General features: G+C 40.4%; 1 protein-coding gene and 1 long non-coding RNA gene across 2 annotated transcripts in view; both read right to left on the bottom strand.

Moving 5' to 3' along the window:
• The window catches only part of LOC141172727 (indolethylamine N-methyltransferase-like), a 38,093-nt gene extending 32,714 nt beyond the window's left edge, over positions 1 to 5,379 (bottom strand). Inside the window, exon 1 of the mRNA XM_073657197.1 lies at positions 5,142 to 5,379. Within this exon, the coding sequence (XP_073513298.1) occupies positions 5,142 to 5,292 (151 nt within the window). The 5' untranslated portion in view covers positions 5,293 to 5,379. The remainder of the gene's footprint in view (positions 1 to 5,141) is intronic.
• Positions 5,380 to 6,706: 1,327 nt separating this feature from the next.
• LOC141171633 (uncharacterized) overlaps positions 6,707 to 16,266 on the bottom strand; it is a 40,667-nt gene continuing 31,107 nt past the window's right edge. Inside the window, exon 2 of the long non-coding RNA XR_012252365.1 lies at positions 6,707 to 7,728. This is a non-coding gene — a long non-coding RNA (uncharacterized lncRNA). The remainder of the gene's footprint in view (positions 7,729 to 16,266) is intronic.

Below are 16,266 nucleotides of genomic sequence, written 5' to 3'. Positions count from 1 at the left end.
TGCCTTTCCGCCTGGAGGACACAGTGGATTTTCGAGACCTTATGTCCGTCTCAGTGCCCCAGTACCAGATGCTCAGTCAGCACTACTTCTCAAAGAAAGGTGTGCCTGCGCTCCACCAGCATGTCGCACACAACATCACCGCTTCTTTGAGAAACTCTGTGTGTGACAGGGTGCATTTCACCACAGACACTTGGACGAGTAGGCATGGACAGGGCGTTACATGTCGCTGACTGGGCACTGGGTAACTATGGTGACAGCAGGACAAGGGGCTGCTGTCCAAGTCTTACCGTCCCCACGAGTTGTGCGTCAATCCTCTTTATCTCGAAGTTCCTCCACTGCTTCTGCCTCCTCAACCTCCTCTCGGTCCTCCACCTGCACCCAAAGCCTGTCTGGTAATGCCACCTGCATTCTAACTGCGCAGAAGGAATCCTGCACACCTCCTTACTATGCTGGCAGCAGGGCTCAAGGCATCAGTGTTTACTTTGAAATGTCTGGGAAATGTGAGTCACACAGCTGAGGAGTTGTGGTCAGCTCTGGAGACCCAGTTTCATGAATGGTTGTCTCCACTGGACCTGCAACCAGGGAAGGCCGTGTGCGACAATGCTGCATCGCCGGGGCAATGTCACACACGTGCCTTGTATGGCTCACGTGTTGAACCTGGTTGTCCATAAATTGTTAGCCCACTATCCCGGACTAGATGGCCTTCTGCAGGGGGCACGGTCGCTGTGTGCTCACTTCCGCCGTTCGCATCACGCAGCTCAATGACTTACATCTCTACAGAAGTCGTTGGGCCTGCCAGTTCAACGGCTGAAATGCGATATGCCGACACGGTGGAATTCAACTCTGACCATGTTGCAGCGACTGTGGCAGCACCGACAAGCCCTGGTGCAATACGTTCTGACGTATAGCCTGGGCCAACGAGATCCAGAGGTGGGGCAAATCATGCTGCAGGAGTGGTCTCAGATCAGGGACCTATGAAGTTGACGCGCCCCCTGGGCCGGTAGACGCTGGGGGTTGTAGTCACTGTGGCGGTGACCCCTTTTCCACCCTTTTATGAATAGTCTGATGATGAACCTTTGTCACATCTCCCCAGTTCAGTAGTTGGAAGTGAAATGCTACTCCGGTCAGACACCGCTGCGCTGACGCCCCTGATATGCCCCTCATAATTAGCTGGTGGAGAAATTCTATGGTGACTTGTGATCTGGCTTGTTCACATTGGTCAACCCGTCTGCCTGCTACTAGTCGTGTCCACTCTTCCCATGCCTTACCGTATGCTTGCCACGTCGACGGGGCAACTGACGCTCTGATTAATGGCATCAACTATTCGCCACTAGATCCCGTAGGGAAGGTGGGCAACTGTTGCCCGATGGGTGGGCGTTGTGGAAGAGCTCAGTGAAAATCTGCCAATTGAATTGTTATAAAGCGTTAGCAGCAGCTTTAGACCCCTCAGCATAGTGGCTAGCGCGGACCCATACATTGTGTTTTAGGCACAGGAGCGCTAGCCTGGGTAGTCGGCCTAGCACTGGGGGAGACGATGATGCCATCTTATTAATGCAGTGCGCTAGGCTGGTGTTTTTTGTTATGAAGCGTATATTTTTGTAAGCCAGGCGCGCGCCCCATATTTCTATTGCTACCACTATTGGGAAGAAAAATTATTTTCAGGGCTAGATGCAGCTAAAAATTATTATTAATTTAAAAGCTGGTGGAGCTTGGTATAGATGGACTAATACAATGAGTCCCACACACTGCTAGAAGGCCAAATATTTTTTCAGAGCTAGATGCAGATAAAAATTATTTTTCATTTGCAACCTGATGGAGGTCAGTATAGATGGACTAATAGACCAAGTCCCACACACAGCTAGAAGGCCAAATATTTTTTCAGAGCTAGATGCAGATAAAAATTATTTTTAATTTGCAACCTGATGGAGGTCAGTATAGATGTAGTAATAGAGAAAGTCCCACACACTGCTAGAAGGCCAAATATTTTTTCAGAGCTAGATGCAGACAAAAAATTATTTTGAATTTGCAACCTGATGGATGTCAGTATAGATGGACTAATAGAGAAAGTCCCACACACTGCTAGAATGCCAAATATTTTTTCAGAGCTAGATGCAGACAAAAAATTATTTTTAATTTGCAACCTGATGGAGGTCAGTATAGATGTAGTAATAGAGAAAGTCCCACACACAGCTAGAAGGCCAAATATTTTTTCAGAGCTAGATGCAGACAAAAAATTATTTTGAATTTGCAACCTGATGGATGTCAGTATAGATGGACTAATAGAGAAAGTCCCACACACTGCTAGAATGCCAAATATTTTTTCAGAGCTAGATGCAGACAAAAAATTATTTTGAATTTGCAACCTGATGGAGGTCAGTATAGATGGACTAATAGAGAAAGTCCCACACACTGCTAGAAGGCCAAATATTTTTTCAGAGCTAGATGCAGACAAAAAATTATTTTTAATTTGCAACCTGATGGAGGTCAGTATAGATGGACTAATAGAGAAAGTCCCACACACAGCTAGAAGCCCAAATATTTTTCAGAGGTAGATGCAGAAAAAAATTATATTCAGTTTGCAACCTGATGGAGGTCAGTATAGATGGACTAATAGAACAAGTCCCACACACAGCTAGAAGCCCAAATATTTTTTCAGATGTAGATGCAGTAAAAATTATTTTTAATTTGCAACCTGATGGAGGTCAGTATAGATGGACTAATAGAGAAAGTCCCACACACTGCTAGAAGGCCAAATATTTTTTCAGAGCTAGATGCAGACAAAAAATTATTTTCAGTTTGCAACCTGATGGAGGTCAGTATAGATGGACTAATAGAACAAGTCCCACACACAGCTAGAAGCCCAAATATTTTTTCCGAGCTAGATGCAGAAAAAAATTATATTCAGTTTGCAACCTGATGGAGGTCAGTATAGATGGATTAATAGAACAAGTCCCACACACAGCTTGAAGGCCAAATATTTTTTCAGAGCTAGATGCAGACAAAAAAATATTTTTAATTTGCAACCTGATGGAGGTTAGTATAGATGGACTAATAGAGAAAGTCCCACACACAGCTAGAAGCCCAAATATTTTTTCAGAGGTAGATGCAGAAAAAAATTATTTTCAGTTTGCAACCTGATGGAGGTCAGTATAGATGGACTAATAGAACAAGTCCCACACACAGCTAGAAGCCCAAATATTTTTTCAGAGGTAGATGCAGAAAAAAATTGTATTCAGTTTGCATCCTGATGGAGGTCTGTATAGATGGATTAATAGAACAAGTCCCACACACTGCTAGAAGGCCAAATATTTTTTCAGAGCTAGATGCAGAAAAAAATTATATTCAGTTTGCAACCTGATGGAGGTCAGTAAAGATGGACTAATAGAACAAGTCCCACACACAGCTAGAAGCCCAAATATTTTTTCAGAGGTAGATGCAGAAAAAAATTATATTCAGTTTGCAACCTGATGGAGGTCTGTGTAGATGGATTAATAGAACAAGTCCCACTCACAGCTAGAAGCCCAATATTTTTTCAGAGGTAGATGCAGAAAAAAAATATATTCAGTTTGCAACCTGATGGAGGTCAGTATAGATGGACTAATAGAGAAAGTCCCACACACTGCTAGAAGGCCAAATATTTTTTCAGAGCTAGATGCAGATAAAAATTATATTCAGTTTGCAACCTGATGGAGGTCAGTATAGATGGACTAATAGAACAAGTCCAACACACTGCTAGAAGCCCAAATATTTTTTCAGAGCTAGATGCAGAAAAAAATTATATTCAATTTGCAACCTGATGGAGGTCAGTATAGATGGACTAATTGAATGATGCTATGCCCAAAAGATTTTACTTCACTAGGTGCAGTAAAAAAATTGGTATTCTATACACAGGTGGTATATCTTGCAACACAGATAGGCTACTCCACTGACTAACACACTCTGCAATAGGCCAAAAAGGATTAGCTTTGCTAGATTCAGCCAAATGCTGTGAAAAAAACTTGCACAGCACTGGCACAGACCTGCCTGGCAAAAACTGATAGGAAGTGATGTAACCTAGTCCTGAAAAGGACTGCAATTACAATTAGTCTTTACTCCCACAATCTATCTATTTAAGAGCACAGACCTGCCTGATAAAAGTCGTAGGAAATGCTGTAACCTAGTCCTTAAAAGGACTGCAATCACAACTATTCCCTACTCCCAAGCTATCTGTAGATTTGTGCGAAAATTGGCTTGAAATTAACAAGGTATAGCGCACACAGCAACAGCGGTGCCGTCTAACACGCAGCTGCAGCAGTGAGAAAATGGTGGCGACGGGGAAAATGGCTTGGTCTTATAGGGCAAGGACATGTGACATACACTGCCAATGACACATGCCCTTGCTTGTGTGAAAAAAGCACTTCGCTCCGTGTGTGCGCTGCTGATAGGCTGACAGATTGCACCTCCCCACTGTAAATGCGGGAAAGAGAAAAAAAAATGGAGATCTTCATTATTCCTGCAGAGATCCATCCCCTGCCCCTCCCCCCACCCCACTGTACACTCAAACTGCGTATTAACATTAATTTTCATCATTACTGAGAAAAAATCCAGTTATGATTTTGGTGCACGAACAGTTATCGAACATAACCTCGAACAGCCGAATTTTTCTCAAATCGTTCGTGTTCGCCGAACGGCTCGAACACCGCCCAAAACAGCTCGAATTTGAGATTGGCGAACAGTTCGAGTAGAACAACGCTCATCTCTACTAAAGAGAGAGGAGAACTAGAATCACTTGTAGAGTACTGTATACGGGAGACATAACAGCAGCTACTTCTCATCTATTAGTTTTGAGACAACCAAAGAATAGAGATAAAGCCTGAAAAGAGGAAAACTCATGAAAAATGCATGCTGTATAATATGTCATATAATAGCCAAAACAATAACTCTACTAAACCGAAAGATCATTTATATTCTTCATAATATTCAACAACCATTGCTTTCTCTGCTTCTTTTTGCTGATAAGATAGATGCAGCTTTCCCCCTGTAATCATTCACCCCCCAAAAAACTGAAATCTCCAATTTGTATCTAGTTATTAACAAAAAGTTATTAATATAACATGAAAAAGAAGAAATAAAAATGAAAGATTAAGATATGTACTACATACCCTCTTTAAAGGTTTTGAAAAGATTTTCAAGGGGAAATTTTAGGGAATCCTCCGCTAAGACCATGTCTGGTTTATTTGAAAAATAAGTCTCCAAATTTTGTCTAGAATCAAAACTATCTACATGGTAGCACTTAGAGGGACAGGAATCCATCGTGTAATCTTGTATCACAGGCAGAGTGATTTCTTCTACACCGGTGCTAAAGGACTTTATATCATCACCAGGAATCAATTTACAAGGAATATAAGAATTAATTTCATGTCATGAGTTATCACCTTGGTGAGACGGTCATGGGATCAAATAAAAACATTTATATATCATGATCTTTATAAGCCAAAACATTTATTTAGTAAAATGAACAATGGGAAAAACGTCTCCACAAACATGTTTGTCAGTCTGCAATGGCTGCTAAAAAAGAGAATGATCAGGCATAGGATAGAATGAATCATGGTAGCCAACTGATTCAAAGCGGCACTTCTTTGGCCACTGTTCAACGGAATAAAAGTGATATTTATTATAATTTAATAAATCGGCACACAATCAATTAGTAACTATTATTGTCATGTGTCACTTCCCCGTCCCTTACCACGCGCCTTGCCCATTTTAACTGGACTATAATATTTTACAGCTTGAAAAAAAAAATCAGGATTAATACCGCAGTATTTGATCACATCTGATGACCAATTCTTTTGCCCAGTGAGGGTATATATATATTGGTCAGCGAACAAGTGTGAATATATTTTTGACATGCAAGTAGAAGACTTTAAATGGAGTAAAGAAAATTAATACTGCAGTAATATTTGACCACCTGAGATGATGGACAAGTTTCTCTGCTTCCACAATACAGCAATGCAATTCAAATCCACCAAATCTGGCAGTATGCTGCTAACAAGCAAATGGAGCAGTAAAAATGGTGTATTATATTGCTTTTCACGGAAATTATTAGGATTAAGAGCAAAAAGAATATTATTAGCCCTGATATCTAGGGCTATTGATAGGAGTTCCAGCAGCAGAAAGAACATGCAATGGACCCTGTTTCTTAGGCATTCCTCACATATATTAAAGCTGTCAAACAGTCGTAAATCATGAGCACTGAGTGAGGAAAACATAACACCGAGCATTCCTGAAGATACTCGGTGAGCACTTGAGCATGGTCGCCGAAACGGTTAACAGAACATACTGGCTCATCACTACTTGTTACCAATAGTTAATATTGATGCTAAATTGGTAGTGTTTTAAATAGAAATCAAATTTTGAAAGTTATTGAAAGTGGTCCACTAAAGTTCAACACCTGATCAAAAGCCGCATAAAGGATATTATTATGATATTGTTGCTTGTTCTGGTCCGTAGGAGATCCACGCTTTATACTGCATACTTTACAAAGTTGCTGCAATCAAGTTTTAGATGCCGTATGAAGTCTGCTCTAAAGCATTTGTCAAAAATCTGACGTGATCTGATATGATTTTGGTTACAGGTTGTATGCAGATGTTGAAATATGGTTTATATTAAGTTTATCTCAATGAAAATGATTATTGCTTATAAATGGCACCCGAGAGAGACACAAACATTTAGATGTAATATGCTTTATTTTATTTCATTATTCATAGAAAGAAATTAAGAATCAAATCAATGAAATTCAACAATAAGAAAAGAAAATGAATCCATGATATCAGGCTCCTATAATGATCCAGATGATCAGGTTAGGTCTCAGGGCAAGTAACTTTAAATATATTTATAATACATGACCTAGAAGTAGAGATGAGCAGATCTTTTGAATTTCTAATTATCTGGCGAATAAATTCATGCAAATCTCAATACTGGAAGCATAAAATTGCTTGGAAAATATAAGTGGGTGGAGGAGAGAACCCTGCTGTCCATAATAGCTTACACTCTACAGAAAAGAGAGAAAAAGGACCCCAATGACCATAAGAGCTAACACTTTACACGCTAGAGCCACAAGATGTGCAGCACTTTTCATATTGGAGACATCGTAATTAGAAACATTTTTTTTACATTTGGGTCATGCACTAGGTACAAACTAGGCAAATTGTCATAATTCTCTACAAATCCCGCTATGTAAATGGTCTGATAGAAGAAGCCCTCTTATAAATTTTACATTTTGTTTAAAGGCTTTCTGCAAAACTCTGAGATTTAGTTTCTACTCTGACTTTGCTTTGTGAGCTGCAATGAATATGACGGCCTTATGGTCAATAAGGTCACAGACAACCGTTCTCTTCTTAACCACACAGCGGTCAATAACAAAACCTGCCTCAACTACAGATTTCCTGGTAAAATCCTCATTTTATGTGAAATAATGGAATTTGTCTTTCCCGCCTATGAGGTATGTTGTCTCTAAGCAGCCTAATAACAAGCGGTGACACCCAGATTTCAGCATCCTTGAGAACTTCCTCAGATATTTCATGAAATCATCTCTGTTTTGGCAGACAAGATCCAGCAGCCAAGCATTGATGAGACAATTTTACTGGAGGTAAGACGATTGGATCCATCATAATTTCTTTCTCAAGGTCACATTTCACAACATGTTGAAGGGCTGATGGCACTTTTCTTTCTTTGCCATGTAACAGATCACTGAAAAAAATTGGAAAGTTGAATAACATGCCATTACCACAGTCGGTATTGTACATCATGACACTAAAGCTCGCCAGTTAGTTAAAGGGGTTGTCTGGTCTAAAACAACAATCCGACTAGATGGGTGCTGCCTTGCTCAGTACAAGTGCCATATGGAAAGAAGCGCCATATTGAAATGCAAGTTTTGCTGGAATAGTTTGCCAATCTCATATCACATTGGCAGAGCCCCAGAGGTGCTAGAACAGCAGAGCTCTCTATAAGTGACAACATTTAACAAACTACACCCCTAGTGAATACATCAGGGGATGCAGTGAAGATATTGACACCACAGGTGTGTCACAGACTTTTATACCATTCTGTGGTGAAGAAACAATACAGTAATTACATTTATATCACTAAAATACTGTTTTAGCCCCAGAATTTTCATTTTCACAAAGGAAAATGGGTAAAAAAGGCCCCATAATTTGTTATACAAATTCTCCTGAAAGTGGTAATACCCCATATAAGGCTGTACAGAACTGATTTCAACATGGCAGGAAACGGGAGGTAAGGAGTGTTATTTGACTTTTGCGGTTCAGATTATTCTAAAATAGTTTGAGGACTGCATTTGCAGAGCCTCTGATATGCCTAAACAGAGTAAATTCCCCTCAAGTGACCCCTCATGGGAATTTACACCCATCTGAGAATTCCTCTATGGGTGTAGTGATGATTTTGACACTATGGGCGTTTTCCAGAAACAAACATGCAGTGGAAGTTGCACAGCAAAAAATGAAAATATATCATCGTAGTACCCAATATATTATAGTGCCCATACATTGTGCCTCCCATCTTGTGCTTTTGGAGCCATGCACCCGTAAATTAAGTGGATTTTCCTCATTACGTTAATGTCAAACATGTGAATGCTAACTGCGGTTTATCCACATTGTGGGGCTCAGAAGGAAGGGGGTCATTTGGATTTGGCTGGATTGCTTTTGGCAGGAGCCATATTGTTTTTTCAGTGCCTTTGTGCTACCTGTATCTTGGACACCCCCTATATTTCTATTAACAGGTGACGGACCTAAGTGGGGACTTGTTTTCTGTGGGTTGAGTTTAAGCTTTTACTGATGCCATTTTGGGGTACAGAACATTTTGTATCAGTTCACATTTATCCTGTGCTCGACGCTGAGTGCTTACATCAGGGTTTCCATCTTAGGTTATGGTCACATTATTAGTATTTGTTCAGTATTTCACATCAGTATTTGTAAGCCAAAACTAGAATTGGGTCAAAAAAGCAGAAGTGGTGCACATGTTTCTATTATACTTTTTCTCTGATTGTTCCTCACCTCATTTTGGCTTACAAATACTGATGTAAAACACTGACCAAATACCGATAGTGTGACCTTAGCCTAAATCTCTGAAATACGTGATTCATATGAAACCTCTGATGAATCCATTCATTATAATGAGGCAGTGGAATTACTCCACACTCTGTCTAGCCTCTGTTCAATGGTGTCCTTCTTTTCAGATGTGCATAAAACTCTGCCTGACCAAGCTTTTATGCACACTTGCAAAGACGGACACTGGCAGATGATAGGTCAGACAGAGCCCACTGTGCCGCCATCTGCCTCATTATAGGGAATCTTCCTCTGGGGGTTCTGTCTGAATCATATAATTCAGAGATTTACACGGAAACCCCGGTGTAAGCGCTCAGCGCAGAGCACTGGATGAATGTGAGCCGAGCCTTACTCGATATTTGGGAAGCAGAAAAAACAAATCATCAGCATGTCAAGAATTAGTTTTATTTATTTTTTACGCCATTCTTTGTGCTGTATAAGTGATTAGATGACTTTATTCTTTGGGTCGGTGAGATTACAGCTACATCAGATTTACATCGTTTTTTTTCTGTTTGGCTGTTGTCACACACTAAGGCCTCCTTCACACATCCTGGTGATTCCGGTACTGGAAAAAACAATACCGGTGAGATCCGTGGTCCATGTCCGTGTGCCTTCCGTGTGACATTCGTATGACATCCATGTAAAACCGTGTGTCCGTGACCATGTGTCTGTGTGCTGTCAGTGTGACACATATGCAATGAAATTTAGCAGAGAAATTAAAGAGTTTTATGTATTAAAGATGTTTAGAGATAGATAGCGATGAGGAACAAGATAGATAGATAGATAGATAGAAAGAAAGAAAGAAATATGTCAGTGTAATTTATAATCAGTGCTTTGTGTACTTATTTTTCTGCACTTGTATATATTGGTTAAATAAATAAATAAAAACGCCATGGAGTCTCCCTTAATTTTCTTAACCAGTTGAGAGAAAGCTGACAGCTAGGGGCTGGTGTTAATATTCTGGGAAGTGGCAAATAGCCATAAAGGTTCCCAGGCTATTAATAACAACTCACAGTTGCTTGCTTAGCCTTTACTGGTTAGTCAAAAGGGTAACCGAAAAAAAAATTATGTGCAGTCCCCCCTTATTTTACTAACGAGCAAAGGCTAAACAGACAGCTGCGGGGTGATATTAATAGGTTGGGAAGGGGCCATGCATTTGGTCCCTTCCCAGACTAAGAACATTAGCTCTCAGCTGCCCCAGACATGGTGCATCCATTAGATGCACCAAATCTGGCCCTTATCCTCGGATCTTCCCTCTTGCCCTGGTGCAATAGCAAGTGGAATAATAGTTTTGGGTTGATTTTAGCAGTTTTATGTCTGCTGCCATCAATCTCAGGGGTTAGTAATGTAGAGGTGTGTCTATCAGACTCCCCCATTACTAACCCCATAGTCAAAATTAAAAAAGATAGACGCAGAGACAAGTTATGTAACTGAAAAAAAACACTCCCCCACAATAACCCTCTTTTATTTATTTATTTACCATAAAATAAAAAATCAAAGTCATCCTCACCTGTCTGCTGATAATCCATTCATGTTGATGTTCCACAATGATCCGGATGGCTTGGTGAGTGGTCACATCAGTGATGTGACCACACACAATGCCAGCTGGGAGACATTAAGCTGAGAATGAGAACGTGGCTGCAGTGACGAGCGGTGACGGTGATGAAAATGCCACCACAGAAATGGATGCGCCTTTTCTGGAGTGGCTGAGGGCTGATTTTTTTAGTCTGGGAGGGGGGCATATCCATGACCCCTTCCCAGCCTATTAATATCACCCTGCAACTGTCTGTTTAGCCTTTGCTGGTTAGTAATAGGGGGACCCTACGTCAATTTTGGGGGTTGCCCTTTTACTAACCAGTAAAGGCTAAACAAACAGCTCTGAGCTGTTATTAAACGCCTGGGAACCTTCATGGTTATTGGCCCCTTCCCAGAATATTAAGAGCAGCCCCCAGCTGTCAACTTTCCCTCAGCTGGTTAAGAAAAAAAAGAAGGGAGCCCCACGCCATTTTTTATTTATTTATTTATTTCATACACGATATACACACACAGCAGTTGTTGACTCCGACTTCCATCATTGTTGCCTGGTCGCGCTGATCACAGGGATACCAGGTGACAATGATGAGAGCTGGGAACAGAGCTAACTGTACTGCTTTGCACAGATGCCGCAGCATGCTGCCAGATCTTTTCATTCAGGTATGTGTCACACTGATGACACATGGATGTCATCTGTGTGTCATCAGTGTGCATGTGTGCGGCACACATTTTGCCCACGATGTATAAAAAAAAGTACATGTTTGCGGGTTTTTCACACAGACACACAGTCTGTTTAAAAAACCTGACATGTACGCAACACCATTCAATACAATGGGTGTGTGTGTGTTCGTATTTGCCGTCCTTAAAAAAGGACTGAATAAAGACATAAAAAAATGGATGTGTGAAGGGGGCCTGAAAGACGCTTTTTATTTTACAAAAAAAGTTTTTGCATCACTATATTTTGAGAGCTATATTTTTTCAGTATCTCTGCTGACGGAGTAATGTGAAGCTTATTTTTTTGTTGGATGAGCTGACGCTTTTATTGGTACCATTTTCAGACGCATAACATTTTTTGATTGCTCTCTATTCCAATCTTTGGGGGGCAGAATGAACAAAAAACAGAAATTCAGTAATTGATTTTTCTTTTCTATTTTTATGCCATTCACCATGTGATAAAATTGATAAGGCAGATTTATTCTTCGGGTCAGTACGATTACATCGATACCACATTTATATAATTTTTTTATGTTTTGCTGCTTTTACACAATAAAAACAATTTTATAGAAAAAATAATTGTTTTTACATCACTACATTCAGACAGCTATAGCTTTTTTATTTTCCTGCTGATGGAGCTATATGGGGGCTTGTTTTTGCAGGACAAGATAACATTTTCCAGCTATATCATTTTTATTTACATTCGTCTTTTTGATTGCATCTTATTCCACTTTTTTTCCGGCAGTTTAATGAAAAAGCATGATTTTTGACCGCTTTTTTTAATTTATTTTTTTACAGTGCTCACTGAAGGGGTTAAGAAGATAGACAATTTTATAGATCAGGCCATTTCAGATGCAGTGATACCAAATGTTTGTACTTTTTTTTATTTTTGTTTTTACATAAAAATACTTATTTATTGATTTTTTTTTTCAATTTTTTTGTTCTTTAATTTGTGATTTTTAAAAAAAGATTTTTACAATTTGTTTGAACATTTTTTGTTGTCACTTTTTCTTAGACCCTATATGGGACTTTAACTTTTTTTACTTTTATTTATTATTGCTGTTACAATGCATTGCAGTGCACCAGCACTGCAATGCGTTATATCTGTCAATATTACACTGACAAATGCTTGTTAGACCATGCTCCTATCATGGTCTAACAGACTCACTGTAGCTGACAGATCAGGATTTCGTCATATGACCTCCTGCTGTCATGACAACCATCTGTCAGAACACTCCTGTTTGTTTTTTTCCATCTTGTGTTTAGAGGTCACAAGACCATCTGCCTTTATATTCCAGCTCCGCCCTTTTGGCTGTGCTGGACTTCAGTGTTTGTCTGTTTCTCTAGCCTGGTGCTTCGGTTCCTTTATCTGTCAGTTCGCTTGGTCCTTCTGGGACCTCTAATACTTTTTTATCAGTTTGTCTTTTTGTGTTCTGCAACAATTTCTCTTTTTAGGAGGTGTCCCATTTTTGTCCCAGTCCTTAGTTCTTTTAGGGACCCCTACCTTTATGCTATAGGTCTTTCTTTAGACTAGCCGAGGACTAAGGCGGGTCTGATCACTAGGAACAGGCAGCCCGCTACATCGTAGGGATTCAGCTTAGTCTTACTGTAGGGACAGCCTTCCCCTATCTTTCCTTAGTACATGTTGCAGATCATAACAGTAAGTCCAGCCCAAAAAACTAAAAGGAAAGAAATTCGAGGATCAGTATGGTTTCCATCCAGGATTTGGCTCAACGCCTACAGGGATTGTCTCTGGAGGTGGCCGAGCTTCAGCAACACGTGAGTAGCTGTTCTGGAGCGCATTTTGTTGAACCCAAGGTAGGACTGCTTGATGTTTTTTATGGTAAACAGCAAGATTTTTTTTCCCTTAAAAATAATAATAATTAATAATAGTAATAATTTTTATTTATATAGCGCCAACATATTCCGCAGCACTTTACAATTAAGCGGGGACATGTACAAACAATAAATTCAACACAAGGTGAGACAGTTTAAACAGTTACATCAGGAGTGAGGTCCCTGCTCGCAAGCTTACATTCTACAAGGAAATGGGGGGACACAATAGGTGGAAAGTGCTTGTTATTTCAGGTCTGGCAATTATAATAATTATAAGTCGGGATTATCATATAAAGCTGTATGATCCATTCATCAGCCTGTATGTTCAAGTGCAATACTCAATTACCGAGTGCAGTTATCGTGTGCATGGAGGGTGTAGAGCTAGATGAACAGTAGGGAGCAGATTCTGAATAATATTTAGGAGGGAACAGGGGAAAGTTAGTTTACTGGGTATTTGAGGTGGTAGGCTTGTTTAAACAGATGGGTTTTTAAAGCGCGCTTGAAGACATCGGGGCTAGGCATCAATCGGATCATCTGGGGTAGAGCATTCCAGAGAACTGGTGCAGCACGAGAGAAGTCTTGGAGACGGAAGTGCGAGGTTCGGATAATTGGGGATGTTAGTCTTAGGTCATTTGTGGAATGGAGGGCACGTGTAGGACGATAGACTGAGATGAGAGAGGAGATAAAAGGTGGTGCAGAACTGTGGAGAGCTTTGTGGGTGAGAGCAATGAGTTTATATTGGACCCTGTAGCGAATGGGTAACCAGTGTAATGACTGGCACAAGGTGGAGGCATCGGTGAAGCGGCTGGACAGAAATACGACCCTGGCTGCCGCATTCAGGACGGATTGGAGAGGGGAAATTTTGGTAAGAGGGAGACCAATCAGAAGAGAGTTGCAGTAGTCCAGACGAGAGTGAATAAGAGCGACAGTAAGAGCTCTAAAAATGCTTGTAAAAATGCTTGTTTATTATATTTTCGTTTGAGACCAAGGTCCTCTGGGAATTAATCACAGCTAGTGTTGAGCGAACATGCTCGATACTGCTCGGTGCTCACCCGAGCATCACGCTACTCGGGATATTCGGCGAGCACCGAGCATTTCCGGGTTACTCGGGCGGGAGCTCAGGTCTCCGCCCAGCATGTTTGGCGCTCTTTACAGAGCCAATGAACATGCAGGGATTGCCAGCCAGTCACTGTAATGCCGCAGCCATGTTGGTTGTGGGCATTACATTGATTGGCTGGCCGCACAGCGTCACCTCGAGTATTGAAAACCGGGCGCCGCCATCTTGGACACAGGCGGCTGGGATCAGACAGTGTAGGGACAGCGCTGCTGATTTAGGGAGAGATATAAACTGCAAAATAGTGTAGGGTCTGTAAAGGCTGCCAGATCAAACAAACAGTCCTTCTCAGGACTAATATCCATCCCAGATATCAGGCAGGCAGGCAGGCTGTATAGGAGACACAGTGGTTATACAAGCAAACGCTGCATTACAGTCCTGTGTGCTCCTGTTACTGAAATTGCTGGACTTAGCTCCAAGTCTCGAGGGCCAGGAAAAATCCTTTTTTTTTCATCTAAATCCTCTTTTTTTTTCCTCCTTCACTCTGTACAAATACCCATCTTATTAACCTTTTTTGTGTCCCCCCCTCCTAAAAAAAAGAGTGCCTGTGACAGTTTAGACACAAATATATTTTTTTAAAAGAGTCTGGTGTAGGCAAGAGAAATAGAAGTGTGGTTTTGCAGTTCCACGGTTCAAACCTCTGTATTATCCACTTTTGGGCCATTTTTACCTAAAAAAAACCTGTTTGAGTGTGTCGCTCACTGTTCAGCCACAAATATATCTATTTAAAAAAGTCTGGCATACACCAGTAAATTATAACTGTGGTTTTGCCATTCCACGGTAAAAAATCTCTATTATCCTGCTTTTGGCATTTTTTGCCGTAAAAAAAACTGTAATAGTGTCTCCCTGATTGTTCAGACACAAATATATTTTTTTAAAAGAGTCTGGCGTAGGCCAGAGAAATAGAAGTGTGGTTTTGCAGTTCCACAGTTCAAACCTCTGTATTATCCACTTTTGGGCCATTTTTACCTAAAAAAACAGTTTGAGTGTGTCGCTCACTGTTCAGTGGCAAATATATCTATTTAAAAAAGTCTGGTATACACTAGTAAATTATAACTGTGGTTTTTGACGTTCCACAGTAAAAAATCTCTATTATCCTGCTTTTGGCATTTTTTGCCATAAAAAAAAAACAGTAATAGTGTCTCCTGATTGTTCAGAAACAAATATATCTGTTGAAAATAGTCTGGTGTAGGCCCGAGAAATAGAACTGTGGTTTTGCAGTTCCACGGGTCAAATCTCTGTATTATCCTGCTTTTGGCATTTTTTGCCGTAAAGAAAAACAGTAATAGTGTCTCCTGATTGTTCAGACACAAATATATCTGCTTAAAATAGTCTGGTATACGCCAGTAAATTATAACTGTTGTTTTGCCGTCCAACGGTAAAAAATCTCTATTATCCAGATTTTGGTATTTTTTCAGTAAAGAAAAACAGGAATAGTGTCTCCTGATTGTTCAGACACCAATATATCTGTTGAAAATAGTCTGGTGTAGGCCCGAGAAATAGAACTGTGGTTTTGCAGTTCCACGGGTCAAATCTCTGTATTATCCTGCTTTTGGCATTTTTTGCCGTAAAAAAAAAAATTAATAGTGTCTCCCTGATTTTTCAGACACAAATATATTTGTTGAAAATAGTCTGGTGAAGGCCAGAGAAATAGAAGTGTGGTTTTGCAGTTCCCCGGATCAAACCTCTGTATTATCCACTTTTGGGCCATTTTTACCTAAAAAAAAAAGTTTCAGTATGCCGCTAACTGTTCAGCTGCAAATATATCTATTTAAAATTGTCTGGTATACCCCAGTAAACAATAACTGTGGTTTTGCCATTCCACGGTAAAAAATCTCTATTATTCAGCTTTTGGTATTTTTTCCGTAAAGAAAAACAGTCATAATCTCTCCCTGATTGTTCAGCGTGTTTAAAAGAGTAGGGTGTAGGCCAGAGAAATAGAACTGTGGTTTTCCTCTTCCACGGTTC

This window comes from Phyllobates terribilis, unplaced genomic scaffold (assembly GCF_046119375.1).
Source record: "Phyllobates terribilis strain yellow unplaced genomic scaffold, ASM4611937v1 Scaffold_12__6_contigs__length_324123572, whole genome shotgun sequence".
Taxonomy (NCBI): domain Eukaryota; kingdom Metazoa; phylum Chordata; class Amphibia; order Anura; family Dendrobatidae; genus Phyllobates; species Phyllobates terribilis.
The sequence above is the reverse complement of the archived record's forward strand: the minus strand, read 5'-3'. Positions and strand labels throughout refer to the sequence as shown.